This window comes from Erythranthe guttata, chromosome 6 (assembly GCF_056151865.1).
Source record: "Erythranthe guttata isolate IM_541 chromosome 6, IM_541, whole genome shotgun sequence".
NCBI classification, from domain to species: Eukaryota; Viridiplantae; Streptophyta; class Magnoliopsida; order Lamiales; family Phrymaceae; genus Erythranthe; species Erythranthe guttata.
This window is the reverse complement of record NC_142538.1, coordinates 19044176-19059641: the sequence shown is the minus strand read 5'-3', so window position 1 is coordinate 19059641 and position 15466 is coordinate 19044176. Positions and strand designations below refer to the sequence as shown.

At 38.0% G+C, this 15466-nt stretch overlaps 5 protein-coding genes across 5 annotated transcripts; 2 read left to right on the top strand and 3 right to left on the bottom strand.

Annotated features, from left to right (window-relative positions):
• The first annotated feature begins 224 nt into the window (after nucleotides 1-224).
• On the top strand, nucleotides 225-2359 carry LOC148770343 (pentatricopeptide repeat-containing protein At5g16860-like). The gene has a single exon (XM_088820189.1). It carries the CDS (start codon nucleotides 447-449, stop codon nucleotides 2271-2273), a length of 1827 nt encoding a protein of 608 aa, XP_088676315.1. The 5' UTR covers nucleotides 225-446; the 3' UTR covers nucleotides 2274-2359.
• Nucleotides 2360-2742: 383 nt separating this feature from the next.
• On the top strand, nucleotides 2743-3705 carry LOC105955439 (CRIB domain-containing protein RIC4). Its single transcript, XM_012979161.2, has 3 exons — nucleotides 2743-3032; nucleotides 3170-3295; nucleotides 3376-3705. Exons 1-3 carry the CDS (start codon nucleotides 2864-2866, stop codon nucleotides 3633-3635), a joined length of 555 nt encoding a protein of 184 aa, XP_012834615.2. The 5' UTR covers nucleotides 2743-2863; the 3' UTR covers nucleotides 3636-3705.
• On the bottom strand, nucleotides 3626-4267 carry LOC105955443 (putative gamma-glutamylcyclotransferase At3g02910). Its single transcript, XM_012979167.2, has one exon. It carries the CDS (start codon nucleotides 4265-4267, stop codon nucleotides 3743-3745), a length of 525 nt encoding a protein of 174 aa, XP_012834621.2. The 3' UTR covers nucleotides 3626-3742.
• Nucleotides 4268-6894: 2627 nt separating this feature from the next.
• On the bottom strand, nucleotides 6895-10719 carry LOC105955441 (putative protein phosphatase 2C 33). Its single transcript, XM_012979165.2, has 5 exons — nucleotides 9298-10719; nucleotides 8210-8587; nucleotides 8012-8129; nucleotides 7718-7941; nucleotides 6895-7626 (listed from the first exon to the last, which is right to left on the bottom strand). Exons 1-5 carry the CDS (start codon nucleotides 9544-9546, stop codon nucleotides 7147-7149), a joined length of 1449 nt encoding a protein of 482 aa, XP_012834619.2. The 5' UTR covers nucleotides 9547-10719; the 3' UTR covers nucleotides 6895-7146.
• A 769-nt stretch (nucleotides 10720-11488) lies between these two features.
• Nucleotides 11489-15459, bottom strand: LOC105955438 (cytidine/deoxycytidylate deaminase family protein). Its single transcript, XM_012979160.2, has 8 exons — nucleotides 14833-15459; nucleotides 14022-14156; nucleotides 13698-13797; nucleotides 13454-13579; nucleotides 13046-13359; nucleotides 12587-12952; nucleotides 12388-12513; nucleotides 11489-12049 (listed from the first exon to the last, which is right to left on the bottom strand). The coding sequence occupies exons 1-8, from the start codon at nucleotides 15208-15210 to the stop codon at nucleotides 11756-11758; spliced, it is 1839 nt and encodes a 612-aa protein (XP_012834614.2). The 5' UTR covers nucleotides 15211-15459; the 3' UTR covers nucleotides 11489-11755.
• Nucleotides 15460-15466: the final 7 nt, after the last annotated feature.

The window sequence follows — 15466 nt, the reverse complement described above, 5'->3', positions numbered from 1 at the left end:
CTTGAACAAGATTCTTCTTGTGTTAGACAAGACAAGCTCAATCAGTTGTTTGCATCTTTCGCTTTCTGTTTCGGTTTTCTCATTAACAATAAAATATCCATCAATTTCATCTGTAACATAAACAAAAATACATGTTTATATGTATATATATACACACACATCAGCTGCTGGTATTTACTATTTACTATTTAATCATCTCAAAGTAAGCTAGACAGAGTATCACACCAAAATTCAATTCGCATTGTTTGGAAACAAGTCTGAATTAGGTTCGGCGGTGGATTAAAATCAGCAAATCCTTAATCCTGATCCCGCTACTTGTATATCACTTGCTTTGTGGCATTTTTTTCAAAATCTCTCTTTTTTCATCCTACCTATTGTTTTAGTAGCTTTATCAGCCAATCAATTAATTAATTAGAAAAAAAAAGAAAAAGAAAAAAGAAGGTTCTATGCCAGCTAAATTACTGTTTTCTGTAATAAGAAGAACAGGCATCATAAACTCCAAGTACAAAATCAACAAGTTGGTATGTTACTCCTCGTTTTCTCACATCAACCCGCAGTCTTATCACTCCACCCTCATAAAAAATGGCTCCACTCACCTCCTTCATCTTCTTAACTATCTTTTGTCCCTCTATTTGAAATTTCCTGATTCGGAGTATGCCAGCAAGTTGTTCGATGAAATTCCTGAAAGAGATGTTCGAACTTGGACTGTACTCATCTCGGGCTTCTCGAGATACGGGCACCATAGGACTGCCTTGGATTACTTCACTGAGATGCAGAATGAGGGAATCGTTGCTCCCAATGCTTTCACTTTGTCCACTGCGCTCAAATGTTGTGCTTCTGTCAATAACGGGCTTCTAATGGGGAAGGCAATCCATGGCTGGATAACGAGAAATGGGATCGATGTGGACGTTGCACTGCATAATTCTGTTCTCGATCATTATTCTAAATTTAGAATGTTCGATTACGTGAAAAGATTCTTTGGATTGATGGATATTAAAGATTCCACTTCTTGGAATATAGTGATGGCTGCAAGCTTACGAAAGGGTGACATGGAGAACATTCTCGATTTCTTCAGGAGATTGCCAATCAAGACTGTCTCAAGTTGGAATACTATCATCGGCGGACTTTTGCAACAGGGGCTCAAGATAAATGCATTGGAGCTTCTTCATGATATGGTGAAAGTTGGAACCGCGTTTAATAGAGTTACATTTTCTATATCGTTGGTTTTGGCTTCTTCGTTAAAGAGTTTGGTACTAGGGAGGCAGATTCATTGCCAGATGCTTAGGAGTGGGGTAAATGAAGATCCATTTGCATGCACTTCACTTCTTGATATGTACTGTAAATGCGGGAAAATGGACAAGGCTTCCGTGATTTTCCGAGAATTGAAACTGATTTCATGTTCTAAGGGATCTCAGGATGATTTAAACGCTCGGACTGTATTGTGGAGTACAATGATTGCTGGGTATGTTCAACATGGTATGGTAAAAGATGCCTTGGTATATTTCAACTCAATGATTCATGAGCAAGTTGAGGTAGATCTGTTCACTCTCACTAGTGTCGTTTCTGCCTCTGCTAATACAGCTCTTTTGGAGCTCGGCCAGCAAATTCATGCTCGCACGCTGAAATTAGGACACGGGCAAGAAGTTATCCTGTGTTCATCCATGATTGACATGTATGCCAAATGTGGAAAGTTGGATGATGCTCTGTCATTTTTCAGACAAACCCGAACCAGGAATGTCGTAATTTGGAGTGTAATGATATCAAGTTACGGAATGCACGGGTTGGGAAATGAAGCAGTTCAGCTATTTGAGTTGATGAAAAAAGAGGGTATTAGACCGAACGAAGTGAGCTTTGTCGGGATTCTCACTGCGTGTAGCCATGCTGGTTTGATAGAAGAGGGCTGCAAGTATTTTAAGGCGATGATAGATGTCTATGGCATCCAACCTGGTATCGAACATTTTGCTTGCATGGTGGATCTTTTTGGGCGAGCGGGTCACTTAAAGGAGATCAAAGATTTTGTATATGAAAACGGGATCCATCATTTGAGAGAAGTTTGGAAATCATATGTATCTTCTTGCTGGCTTCACAAGAATGTTGAGATGATGAATTGGGTGTCGAAGAAACTGCTCGAACTGGACCCCGATGAATCCGATTCCTATCTTGTGATATCGAATACTTATTCAGCAAACCATGCATGGGAGGATGCAGCTAAAGTTAGAGGTTTGATGCTTGAAAGGGAAGTTAGAAAAATTCCTGGTCAATCCTGGATCTAGTGCTAGAAAAGAAATTTATTTGTTGCATTCTTGAAAATAATGGTAAATGGTGGGTAATATTTTCAATGCAGAATAATTGAGAAAAAGTGAAGCATATATGTCTGTCTCCGGCTACAATAGTGGTAAGAAAGTGTTGCTTGTAATGCACTCGTTTCTGGTGGCGTCTAACTAAGAAGGTGCTTTCGTTTTCGGAGAAAAAAGAACCAAATGGGAAAATGAAAAATCATTAGGCTGAAGAATAATCCTCATTTCTCACAGGGTACACTCTAATGAACTATTTGGTGAAAAAGAGAGAAAAAAACAAAGATTTGTTGGCTTCTCTTTTAAGTGAGGTAAGTGAAACAAGAATCCACCGAACAAACTGGAACTGACAGAGAGAGAAAGGAAAATGTATATTGTGCATCAAAATCTAACAATCACAATTGATATATATAGTTAACATCTACAACTGAACTAAGAATCTATCAAGTCTTGCTAATTGCTGCAATCAAACTTGAGTGGATATTGACTCCCAAATTCTTAGTATAATTATAACTTGAGAATAAAGCCACCCTGCTTGCTTGCAGTATATATATAAATATATATTAGATATGTATTCCAACAGTTCCAGCCAGATAATTACTTGTTTCAACATGAGAGATCGACTCGAACGATTTGTACTCCTTCCCTTTAATGCCGGTTGCATCTCCGAATCAAGCATTCCTGTCGTGATTCAACATAATAAAAGATCAAAGTTCTATACAGACTCAACTCCCACAAGTTCGTCTCTCTCTCTCTCTCTAGAAACCTTTTTAATATATTGTACAAACATTCTCATGCAAAATGCGAAAATAAATCTTGTTTTTTTCCATTCACTTTGGCCAAAGCTAACTATAGCTTTTCTTCTGGCTGTGAAGGAAAAGGTGACGAGGAGAAGGATGAAGAAGAGGAGTATTTGGATAATGGAAGTTTATCAGGTGAAATTTTGAGGACCGCCCTTCCAAGATTGCAAAAGCTATTCAAGAACTTGTCTCAGATATTCGGTAATAAAATTCCAACTTTGAAATGGATACCATTCATTCGATATTTGCTACTAGTAGTCACTAAATGGTCTGTTGTTCAGTGTACAAGGATGAGATGGAGGCGGAAATTGGGATGGAAATTGGGGTTCCAACAGATGTAAAGCATGTTACTCACATAGGGTTGGATGGTTGTGCAACTTCATTCTTCTCGGAGCGGAGCTGGGAAAACATCTCCGCACCAGAGTTGATCGATATGAAACAACTTGAGCTTGCCATGTCAGCACAAGACGAAACACCCAATGTGAAATGTAGTTCCCATGGTGATGCAACAAAAACTAGTGGAAAGCTAGATAACCAGTGAAATATTGTTTTGTCATGGATTTTGTAACTGAAATTGAAATAAATAATCAAAATCTGAATTTGCACTGAAATGAACTGATGAATATCCAAAACAAGAAGAAGAAAATGTCAAATTTTGCCCTGTGAAATGAATTTGTGGATATCCAGGATGAAATCAGATTCAGGCGGCCTATCTTCCCTCCTCACGTAGTTGTTTACCATATCGACACCGTACTCACTCAACCCCTCCTCCCCACATCTCTTCCACAGCGCCTCCCCAAATTCCCGGTGTGCGAAATAGGCCTCCACCACCCGCACTCTCTCTCCGCCGCATACAGCCACCGGCAGTCTCTCGTAGTGGCCGCGGTCAATTCCCTCCAGCTCGTCGAGGCGGGCCAGGCCCAGGCCCGAAGAGACGGAGTATAGCTCTCCATGGATCCGGGTACCCGACCCGGGAAGGTTGATGAGGTAGGGGATGCCGTGGGGCCCGCAAACTAGGGGGAATGACTCGACGGTGGTGTGGGGGCCGAGAAATGCGGCATCGGTTGTTTGGATGAGAGAATCGATGAGCTTGTGGTTGTGGAATCCGCGCTTCAGAGTGCCGTAAACGAAGATGAGGCTGACGTCATCGCCTCCTCCCTCCGCCATTGACATGGATCCGATGCAGTTTTGAGGATGTATTGTTGGACTAATTCAAATCAAATCCTTTATTTTTTTTTTCATTTTTCATTTTAATATTTTATTTTTTTAACCCAACAAATAATGTTGGAAAATTATTTTTATTTTATTTCAAATAATTCCGATCCATTCTTTAAAATTTCATAAATTGCAATTTATGAAAACTTTCTTTAATTGTGGCAATGAATACATAGTTAGCATTTAGCAACAGTCGGCAGGCATTCAGCTGGAACATCGAATTTGGCTATGAACTAATTATAATTATTATTCAGTCAATATTAATCATGATTATATTGCCTGCATGTTGTGATTAATTAATTAAGATGTACGTACAGTGGGGAAACTCAGGAGCCACCGGCCTGCAGAAGCTGAATGATTATAATTTCTCTCATATATATATATATATATGACTGCATGCATCAATCAACAGGCAACAGCAGCAGCAACAAGGTAATTAAGATCCTATATATATATATATATATATATATATATAATAAAATAGGATGGCGGCGGCGGGGGCGCAGCGAGTGAAGGAAGAAAAGAGTGAGATAATATTGAATATCCAGTACAACGAAAAGGGTGGACAAAAGTACAGCTTCAGCACCTTCACGGATGTTCCATTGAAGGAGATATTTCGTAAATTCTGCAACAATCAAGATCTGATCTACGGCTCCATCAGATTCATGATTGATGGTTATCGTATTCGTGAAACACAAACCCCACGCGATTTAAAATTGGAGGATGGCGATCTTATTGATGCTTTCAACGACCAAATTGGAGGCGGTGTCATCGTCGTCGTCGTCGTCTACTAATAAATAATATATCATTAATTAGCACCGTACTTGATGCATACTCATCATAAATCTAGATACCAATCCAACGAGTTCTAGTATATATTGGTATATGGGTGCTTTGGCTTATGTTTTATGTATGAATTATGAACTTATATATATATATAAATTATAATACACTCTCGGTAGCTAGGGTGTTGGTTATTTCATCTTATGAATTGATCATGTGATTCCTGTGCCCTAGACAGACATCAGTGGGAAACTCACAAGTTATCAGCAACTTGGACAAAATCTGATCATGTATCATTATCATTATAAGTTAATGATTCCCTTTTTAATTCACTGCATGCAACAAACGAAACGACGACAGCTAAATTAAAAAGATTGTTGTACGTCATTACAACATACATATCAACAACCTCTGATCTATATATATAATGGAAGGCAGAGAGGGTTACGTTGTTCGATCACAAAAGGAAAAAACAAAAAGGGCGGTGATGAGATCGATATGATAGTTGTATGTATAAAGTAGAAACGAAAAAGGGTAAGAAGAAGAATACAGATAGATTTGACACCCGTGCACATGGAAGAAGTTAGTTACATTACGTACGCTAGCAGTGATTTCTGTGACAAACTCGATTTCTTGTCTAATGAATTAATGGACGAAGACAGAGACATTGTTGATGCTTTCAATGATCAAAATGTCCACATGTACGTACGTCCTTTTATCTTTTATTATTCATTAATTAACTTTTATTAATATTAATCCATCGTATTTGCTTTAATTTGTCTGAAATCTGAATCGTCGTCTTCAATATATATATATATGTTAACTCATCATGCATTATTCTTTTTAGTATTTTTATTTAATTATTAATATTAATACATATATGCATCCAATGAATCTAATTAGAGTTGAAAATATTAATTAATTGATGGAGGATGCATGGGATGGGATGGGATGGGATGGGATGGGAGGAGCCGAACAATCCTCCATTAATTACATTATTAATAATTAATCATTAATCATCATGCATTGGCATTGCATATTTGCATTGCATGTACTAAAACAAATGAATGAATGAATGAATGAATTAGTCAGTACGTTGAACAGTGTGCAGGATCATGGAACCAGCTGGTGGGCAGAAGCAAGAAGCCTCTTCATTAATTAGACCGTACACATACTGTGGTGGGGATGGAACTTGAACGAATCATATTCACCTGGAAGAGAAGTTCATATTATATATACTGTATACAATACATACATAAGTTCATATATATATATCATCAACAACACTGTCACTGTGTGTGTGTTTGTTATGGCCAAAGTGAAGGAAGAGAAGACTGAGATAGTTGTACATATCAAGTACAATGAATCAGGTGGGGAAGAAAAATACAGCTTCGACACACACATGAATATTCCACTACGCAGGATCTTTCTCGATTTCTGCGACCGACTGGGTCTTGTCTATAGCTCAATCACATTCACATTTGATGGCGTCTGTATTCGTGAAACACAAACACCACGCGATTTGGAAATGGAAAATGATGATCTTATTGATGCTTTCAACCATCAAATTGGTGCCGGCATGGCATGCATTAATTATTAAATAGCTCTCCATCCATATGCATTGTTGTTGTTTTTCCCTGCAGCTTGTTCTGTTGTGTCAACTCAATTCATGACTGTGTTATTTCTCTCCCTCTCTCAATTTGTTGATTAACAACCAAATTAAATAAATATCAACTGCTTTCTTTCTTCTCTTTAACAATCAACAAGTTGCAGCAGCTTATATTATCAGAATTATAAGTTGATGATACAAAACAAAAAAACTCCATTCTTATAATATATATGAGAGAGACACAACACAAACATAAACAGACAAAGAGAGAGAGAAAGGGGATGGCTCTCCTGGAAATCTAATATTATCCGGCCGTTGGGTCCACCTCATCATCCCCACAACTACCATAACCAATTATCATTCTACAAAAAACAAATCAGTACAAGGAATTAAACATATATATAAATAAACAAATAAATAGTTTGATGATGATGATGATCGTCTGTCATTTTTTACCCTTCTTGGCCTCAATGTCGTCTTCTTTACCCGGTACATACCTCGGCAATGTAAGAAGTGTATTCACTCTAGATACTCCTTCAAGTGCTGACCACTCTTGTCCAATTCCAATACTCCTTCTTTCATCATCTTCTTCAATATCCCCATCCTCTTCTTCTCCAACCACCTCATTTTCCTCGTTTCTCACCGTCCCAGAACGCTTCAGTCCAGTCGGACCTGGACATTCATCTTTTTCTCCCGTCGCATCTTCCGGTATAATACTTTGTTTGGATTTTATCGTCGAAGCACAACTAGTCTCGTCTGCTCCTAGGAAAAGGCAAACCACAGCACAGTCGTCCACTTTTGAAGTCGGATATTTTGACCTCCAACCCCTCACCGCACACTCCACTAGGCTTTTAGCTGCACTAGAACGTGTCGAGCAAGATTCCACTATGTCCACTACTTCCTTGTTCGACAGCACGTCCCAAATCTGCAATCCCAATACATATTTATATATAATCAAAACATATTGCATTGAAATTATAAAAATGTTTGCGAAATATTAAATATAAATTCCATACCCCATCTGTGGCTAAGACAATGAACTCATCCTTATCAGTGATGCGTCTATACGAAACTTCGGGCACAGAGATAAGACCAAAGTCCTTTAGACAGAAATCACCAAACGCACGAGCCATAGCTAGCCCCGGTGAGTCATTGTTTGGCAGCCACACTCGTGCAACCTCCGGTTCGTCATGCAGCGCAAAAACACGTCCTTTACATTTCCGAATCCTCTCTGCTTCCCCTGCAACACAAGACGCGATTAGTAAATTGTCCCCAAAAAAAAAAAAAACAAACGAAAAAAAAACCCATACCTGGAAGATTAGGTTTGAGGTCAACAGTCAACTGAACCGCCGTAAGCAAATTATTTTCATCTCTTGTAGCCAACACAGCTCTCGAGTCCCCAACATTTCCAATTATAAGATCTTGACCCTGTAAAACAATATCAAGAAATTGTTGAGTGTAATCGACAATTATCATCAACCACCATTTGCAAAACTTTCTTACAGTACCTGTTTCACCATAGTGACAGCTGTAGTTCCACTACAGAAGCAATCGATATTTGCGTACATTTTCAATTCTCTGTCCATGACTTTATAAGCCTTGAGAAAAGATTCCTTCAAAGTATGGAACACCTCTGGTTGCTCGTCAATGGAAGCTCTAGCAACTTCAGTATCGGCAGAGAAGAAGGAAGCATCTTCGGAGCACCTACTGCTTGAGGTATTTAAACTGACATCCCTAAGAATCTCGTCGTTCTTTATATTGACTTCCCAGTGTGAGCTTAGCTTTAGTGGAAGACAATCTCTAACTCGTTTTGCAACCATGTGCCCGTAAGGACCATGCCCGTCAAAAACCCCACAGAAGACTGTGTCTGTTCTTGAACCGAAGTTCTGGACAATTTAATCTCACAAACAATCAGTTCAAAGACTTCATTTTTATTGTGAAACAAAACTAGCATTGAGATTTAAGATCATTGGAATTCAGTCGGGACATACAAAGATTGAAGATTTCATGTCTGATTCGACTAAGATATACGACAAAAACATCAGTGAATCAATATCACTTCTAGTCAGTTATTAAGATATCTTCTGGTAAAATCTACTCTTACGATGTTCATATTCATGCACTAGGTGAAAACCTCTAATTATTAGATGAAGAGTTAGAAAAAAGAACATGTAAAACAACCAATTTGGTCCTGGATCAGAATAGCAACAAGAATATTCAGCAATTATGAATACATGTTGGAAATTTTCTCAACCAGAAATCAAACTCCTTTATTAAGCGGAGTTCAACCACGTACGAAACAGAGTATCATATATTTATGCAAATATCGACTATGAAACGTAACAAAGAACTGACCACGAGTCTTAATCTAAGCATAAGTCTAATAAAGTCCTCCAATAAACCTTATTTCTGCAGCAAATACATCAACACACCGTCCACCAAAGTTGTTATCAGCAATATCAGATAAAAGTCAATATGTCAATGGTAGCACAAAATTAACGAAACGAAATGTATAATACGTAAGTTAAATCATTTGCACTCATCTTACATTCAACAAATTAAAGAAGAGAAGAAGAGAAAGAGAGAAAGAACTAACCTCCCAAACAATCATGGCATCTTGATTAGTACCTTTCCTCCCCTGCTGTGTAAAGAGTGAAGCAGTATCGCTCGAACCGTTCAAGAACATCCTGCCAGGTGTCCTATGCAACTGTTCCTCACTCCTATAGTCAAAGGAAGAATTACGAGACCCCATTCTCCTTTTCGACCCCCCCTTCCTCTTTCGGACCCCCATTGGAGAACCTGCCCTAGGGCTCCTACTGCTTTCACAGGATAGGCAGGAACCCATTCTTAGGGCCCTGATTATATTAAATATGCACTCCAGACCACCCACACAGTCACACCCCCTATTCTCCGTATTTGGATCCGTTTTGAATTCCCAATCACAAATATATCCCTCTCAAAGGGCTTTCGACTGAAATCAATCTCTCTAATCAAGCTACAAAATCCACTCCTCGATCAATGGATGATAATCTCGGCAAGAATAAATCAATTGACATTCCATCATGAATCTTCTAAAGAATGATCAATCTCAATTACCCCTTTTGAGCATCAAATCACTTTAATGGGTAAATTAATTCATATATTCACATTTCAACTACCCTTATCCTTAAAAACATTAAAAGGGCCCCTCTAGAACATGTATAGATTTATGTATATACCCTTATCCTTTAAATAAAAACAATGTGCAGAAAGCTAAAAACGGTTACAGAGCAGGGAGCCAAAAAGTTGAGATCTTTGACAAAAAAAGTGTGCCCTTTCTATCTATTAAGACACTTGATTTGAACGAAATCAATCAGAATTAAGGATCACAACACACTAGCATAAGCAAAGAGAGTTTCCAATCAAAAAATCAGCAAGAAAGAAAGAATTGAAGTTTGGGAATCAGTAATGGAGCTAGCTGTGTTTTGTATAGAAAATAGGTGGTGGTGGTCGGAGAGAAACACAAGGCGATACCTTCGACACGGGTAATGAATGAGAGATTTAATAGCAACGAAACAAGGAAGCTACTAAAACAAATTATAAATTAAAAATTAAAAATTGATAATAATAATAATAATAATAATAATAAAATGTGGTGAACAGAAATTGGGATCGCAAAAAAGGCGCCGCTGCTACTGCAGAGAAAAGTGTTCAGTGAAAGAGAGAGAGAGGGGCGATGGGGGTGGACAGCTGGGATGGGATTATATATACATACACACACATATAGATACAGAGCACGCATAAGGCAAGGCTGTGCGTACATAATCTTGAAAGAGATTAAGATTATGATGAAAGGGTGTATTATTCTAATAATGTATGCCTATGATTAAGGAATAATTCATAAGATAAAACAATTTATTTTGTTCAACCCAATCCTTTCAAATATAGTAAAATAATTATAATAATAATATAATCTTAGAAATTTGGATTTCATTTAGCCTCCTTTTTTTCGGTTTCACGAATTGGGGCATAAAAGACCGAATCGAGATTGCTCAAGTTCGTTTGAATTTTATCGACCTTTTAAGGTTATATTCAAGTCTAGTTTGATAAGCAATTGAATCAAAACGAGTTTGGAATTGTACGTATCTTTTTTTTCTAATCGAACTGGAGGAAGAGTCTGAGTTTTCGTAACTTATCAATTGAAAATATTTGCTAAAATTTGGTTCGTTATGTGGTCGAATGTTATTTTTAACGAAAGATGTGGAATCAAGATGTATTGAATAAGTTAGTTCAATTTTAGTATTGAATTGTAGAAAAATGAATAATAATAAAGATGAAGAAATGATAGTTGTAGATAAAGGTTGGATCACCAAGAATTAGGCAAGGATTGAATTGAATGTGTCAAAGGTTAGTACAAGGTAGCTTCTATTGTATTGTATTGTATTCTATTATAGTGGCTAAATAATTGAATAATCATAAATTACTAAATATCTTTGCACTATAGTAACGGTGCTACTGCTAACAATTGACCACAGCATAGTTTTCTTTCGTTTTTTCTGTGTTCAATTAAACCATCAATTATGATGATGAAACCTAAGCTTCACCTGTCAATTTCCATGCCCATAATCTTAATAAATATTACACGAGATATTTATTTATTAGATTAGAAGTACGAATTAAGGTTTTTCAAAAACATAAAATTGTTATGGTTGTCAAAATTCAAAAGTAGGATATTGCTTAATATAGCCACTCATGTCCCTCCACGTCAGAAATTCAACCTATTATTTTATATGGTGTGACGCCAACGCCAAGTGGGACTTTGAAATTGACTACTGCTCAAATTTCTTGAAACCGTCCAATCAAACCATTGGCTCACCACACAATAACAATTATCCAGCTGGCATTTCATTATGTCTTTTTTTCTTTTCTTTCTAGTAAAAATTAATCTTGCAATGTAATCCATTTATTGTATTATATGCAACAAAAATGTGCAACAATTTCGAGTGCTACAAAAATATATTCTCACCTCTATAATTAATTCCATCACTCAATATACATTCGCAGATTACTAATTTTCACGGCAATTTCCGAACCTCGTTTCCCTCTTGTCTACGAGTACTATTGTCTGCTGCATTCGACTTTGAATCAGACAGAAACTCCGACCGCAACTGCATCAGCAGCCTCCCTAGATAGTTAAGCCCTTCTCCATCTCTACCACCACCCCAAAATAGATCGTGCGGTGATGCTTCAACCAGAACTGATCCAACTGTCGATACCAGCATCGAATTTAAATTAGGATACGTCGAGAATTTACACTTTAAAGCTCTATACATAATATCCGTCTTCACAGATTCCCAATCCGATCTCACCTGCATGGGCATTGACAGAAAAATCACGAATCGTGATTAGAAAAAAATAAAATCAATAATCATGAAAGATCCTGCCATATGATTAATGAATGATGGGCTCAGAATCCAGTTGTCGAATACCAGTCTGGCCCAATCATTGTATAATTATCAAGTTATCACAATCAGACAAGAATTTTCAAGATACAGCAAATTGTTGGATAACATCTTTTCTTCCGAGTATTATATGCGAATTGTAATAGATTCAAATGACGAAAAAGTATCCTAGTTAACTGATCACCGGGTGGACCGAATTATGCCAGCTAAAAAGATAAATTAATAGTAAATGCGAAAGGTGATACCAAATCGGGGCGCTGCCTCTGTGTTTTTCGTCCTAGACGAGCTGCTTCCTCGGGACTTTTTGCGTTTTTTATCTCTTTCAAACAGTTTCTTGCAGCAGGATCATCTAAGCCGACAAACTTATAAGCCTACAAAAATTTAAGGAAACCTAAGAACAAATGTAAATCAAATATGTATTGGACACAAGTAACTGAAATGAACCTGGTAATAGTGCTCCACACTGGGCCAGCTGTAATAATCTCCGTTTTCATCAGGCAAGCAAATCGGATGTAAAGAGAAGTTTGAAAATGCTCCGTAAGGATCCCATGTTTTGTAGAAGAAAATGATGCTCGCTTCGTATGGAGAAACAGTAGGATCGATTGCAGAAGTTTCGTCCATTGATGGGATGACAGGTGTCAAGTCAGGAACTGGATGAAGAAATCCACTCACAAGCATGTCGGGACCCACCTGCTCGTACTGCACGTCAATTAATTCCAGGGCTTGTGACATTTCCACCATACCAAGTTCTCCAACGGGAGACGGCGCATTTTTGCCGCCAATTATTTTAGGGGCAACAAATGCATGCACCTGCATCAACATAAAATATGCGTAACATGACAATTCAATCACCCCGAATTAAGAATAAAATCATTCGTAATAGTACCGTACGTATATGCATACCTTGTGTACAATGCCAGAAGAAATAGCAGATGCAGCTAATGTACCTCCACATTCCCACAAAACCGAAAGACAGCCACGATCATACAAATATTCCATTACGACTTTTGGGTTTAGAATTTCAAACTCAACTACTTCAACACCTTTCGATGCAAGAAGCTTCTGGAAACTTCTTTTTGCACCTCTCTGTGTAGCAACCATGGTGGGAACTTCTGTAACATCCCACAAGTTTGCAACCTCGGGGAGATCGAGAGATTTCGACATTACAATTCGTTGGGGCAAATGCCCACCTCCATGTCTTGCTGTTAGACGTGGATCTACAATTTTCAAAGTTGAACTTGAATAACTATTTTTGATTTATTTTTCGAGTATCGAATACATGAAAAGTAACAGCTGTTTAGAGATTCGTACTGTCTTGGCGTACAGTGTTTCCTCCGACAATAACAGCATCGCTCCTGCCTCGCAGTTCGAAAACTCGGGTTCTTGACTTTTTGCTGCTTATCCATGATGCATGTCCACTACTAGTCGCAATTTTTCCTGCATAATATTACGATATTGCACTAATTACAGATGCTACTTGGAAGTCGTTGTCTAAGAAAATAATAAGTTGGAAATGAATTAATAAATAAAAAATAACGAAATAGACTGAACTGACCATCAAGGGTCATTGCATATTTGAGAACAGAGAATGGAACTCGACAAGCGGCTCTATACAATAAAGGAGCATTCACTAGAAGACACGACTTCAGACATTCCTATGGTACAAAGTCAAAGAAGGCAAATAGGTTACTAAATGTAATATGAGACGTATAACAATGTCCGTAAAGTGTTTTCGAAGTTAAGATGATTGCATCTAAATCACTTGCATGTACAAATAATTATTTGATTTTCGAATTGTTGGGAAAGTCAATAATATCAAGACGGGATAAAAAGTAAAAAAAATAGCTTCAAAAAAATTGAATAGTTATGAATTCATTACCTCTACGGTTTTACATTGGAGATCCTCACCAAGAACATCAACAAGCAATCCTTCACTTCTAAAAGCACGAACAGCCTTTCCACGAAGATGTTGCAAAGGATGCCTAATCCCAATGACAACTCTACTAATTCCTGCCTAAACACGAATAATCAGTAGGAACTTCTACTTCAGAAATGAATGTGGAATTATCATCACACTAGAGTAAATCAACAAACAACTGGCACAAGGATAAGAAAATTACGGCTATTGCAAGAACGAAAAACGAGCATATATTTCCGCATCCTGTTGAAAGCAAACTTCTACATATCCATATATGGGTCAAAAGGAGGTATTTTTTCCAATGTGAGAAAGTCTAGTAAAATTGGCTCCAACAACTTTCAAATTTAGCTGAAAAATAATGACAATTCTCTCCAACATACATTAATCAAACAAAGGTTACAGCTTTACGGTTCTGACTGTGCCAAAGAAGTCTCTTTCTATAGTTATCTTACGGCATTCGCACTCATCCAGTCATATCAATGACAAACAGGAAATCGGGCAGCTCTTGAGAACACAATGTTAGTGATAAAAGAATGGCTATTAAATGAATTGATAGAGCAGCACACGTAGATCAAACTCTCTGATTCTTGAACAACAAAAAATCATTACCCACAAAATTTACATCTGAGTTTAGCAATGTAGTGGAACAACAATGTAATTCAAAATTTCCGACCAAAAGCATTCTACACTCAAAATCGAAATTGAAGGCAGAAAGAAAACATTTTGAAACACAATGAGCGAATTACAGAATTATTTGGGAAAGCTAATTTACCTGGACAAGGGCAGAAACAGCACTTTGGTCGCCGAGGCAGTGATTGGGCTCCATGTTGAGATAAGCCGTGGCTCCACGGCAGCGTTCTCCGGCGGCCTCCACGGCCTGCAGCTCCGCCGGGGTGGTTCCCTGGGCGTACAAATACCCCTCGCCGGCAACAACCCTTTCTCCAGTGCCTGAAGTAGTAGCTATTACACAACCAAAATTAGGGTGCGGCGCTGTGAACCCGGAGGATCTATCTGCTAATTCGGCTGCGCGTTTGATGTAGGCGGCGTCGAGTGAAAGAGACGACGGTGACGAGGAGGAGCAAGATGTGAAAGATGCTCTGCATACAGGGGAGGAAGGAAAATTGAAGGGCGCCAATGAAAACGCCATCATCGGCGGCAACCTGGTAGGACGGCGATACAGCCGCCGGAGAAGTCAGTGAGTCAACAATACTAATGAACTTCGGGAAAGATACAATTGTCCAATGAGAGCAGGTATTTTGTTTTCCTGGATAATAATTAATTTAATTACGAAATTGTTCCCATTATATGAATATTTTTTACTGGTTAATTTCTTAGAAATTTATTTTGTTAATATTCTGTTAATCTCTTGATTTTAAGTTGTTTATCTGAATTTTGGATTAGATATA

Bases quoted from the DNA above. Each gene is read 5' to 3' on its own strand.
- LOC105955441 (XM_012979165.2), bottom strand. From the start codon at position 9,546: ATGGGTTCCTGCCTATCCTGTGAAAGCAGTAGGAGCCCTAGGGCAGGT. The intron at 7,942-8,011 runs GTATGGGTTTTT...CTTGTGTTGCAG, and splicing joins CCTCAAACCTAATCTTCCAG to GGGAAGCAGAGAGGATTCGG. The intron at 7,627-7,717 runs GTATGGAATTTA...TTGGGATTGCAG, and splicing joins TTGTCTTAGCCACAGATGGG to ATTTGGGACGTGCTGTCGAA.
- LOC105955439 (XM_012979161.2), top strand. From the start codon at position 2,864: ATGTATTCCAACAGTTCCAGCCAGATAATTACTTGTTTCAACATGAGA. The intron at 3,033-3,169 runs GTTCGTCTCTCT...CTGGCTGTGAAG, and splicing joins TACAGACTCAACTCCCACAA to GAAAAGGTGACGAGGAGAAG. The intron at 3,296-3,375 runs GTAATAAAATTC...TCTGTTGTTCAG, and splicing joins GAACTTGTCTCAGATATTCG to TGTACAAGGATGAGATGGAG.
- LOC105955443 (XM_012979167.2), bottom strand. From the start codon at position 4,267: ATGTCAATGGCGGAGGGAGGAGGCGATGACGTCAGCCTCATCTTCGTT.
- LOC148770343 (XM_088820189.1), top strand. From the start codon at position 447: ATGCCAGCTAAATTACTGTTTTCTGTAATAAGAAGAACAGGCATCATA.
- LOC105955438 (XM_012979160.2), bottom strand. From the start codon at position 15,210: ATGATGGCGTTTTCATTGGCGCCCTTCAATTTTCCTTCCTCCCCTGTA. The intron at 13,360-13,453 runs GTACGAATCTCT...TGAAAATTGTAG, and splicing joins AAACACTGTACGCCAAGACA to ATCCACGTCTAACAGCAAGA. The intron at 12,953-13,045 runs GTATGCATATAC...ATGTTGATGCAG, and splicing joins CTTCTGGCATTGTACACAAG to GTGCATGCATTTGTTGCCCC.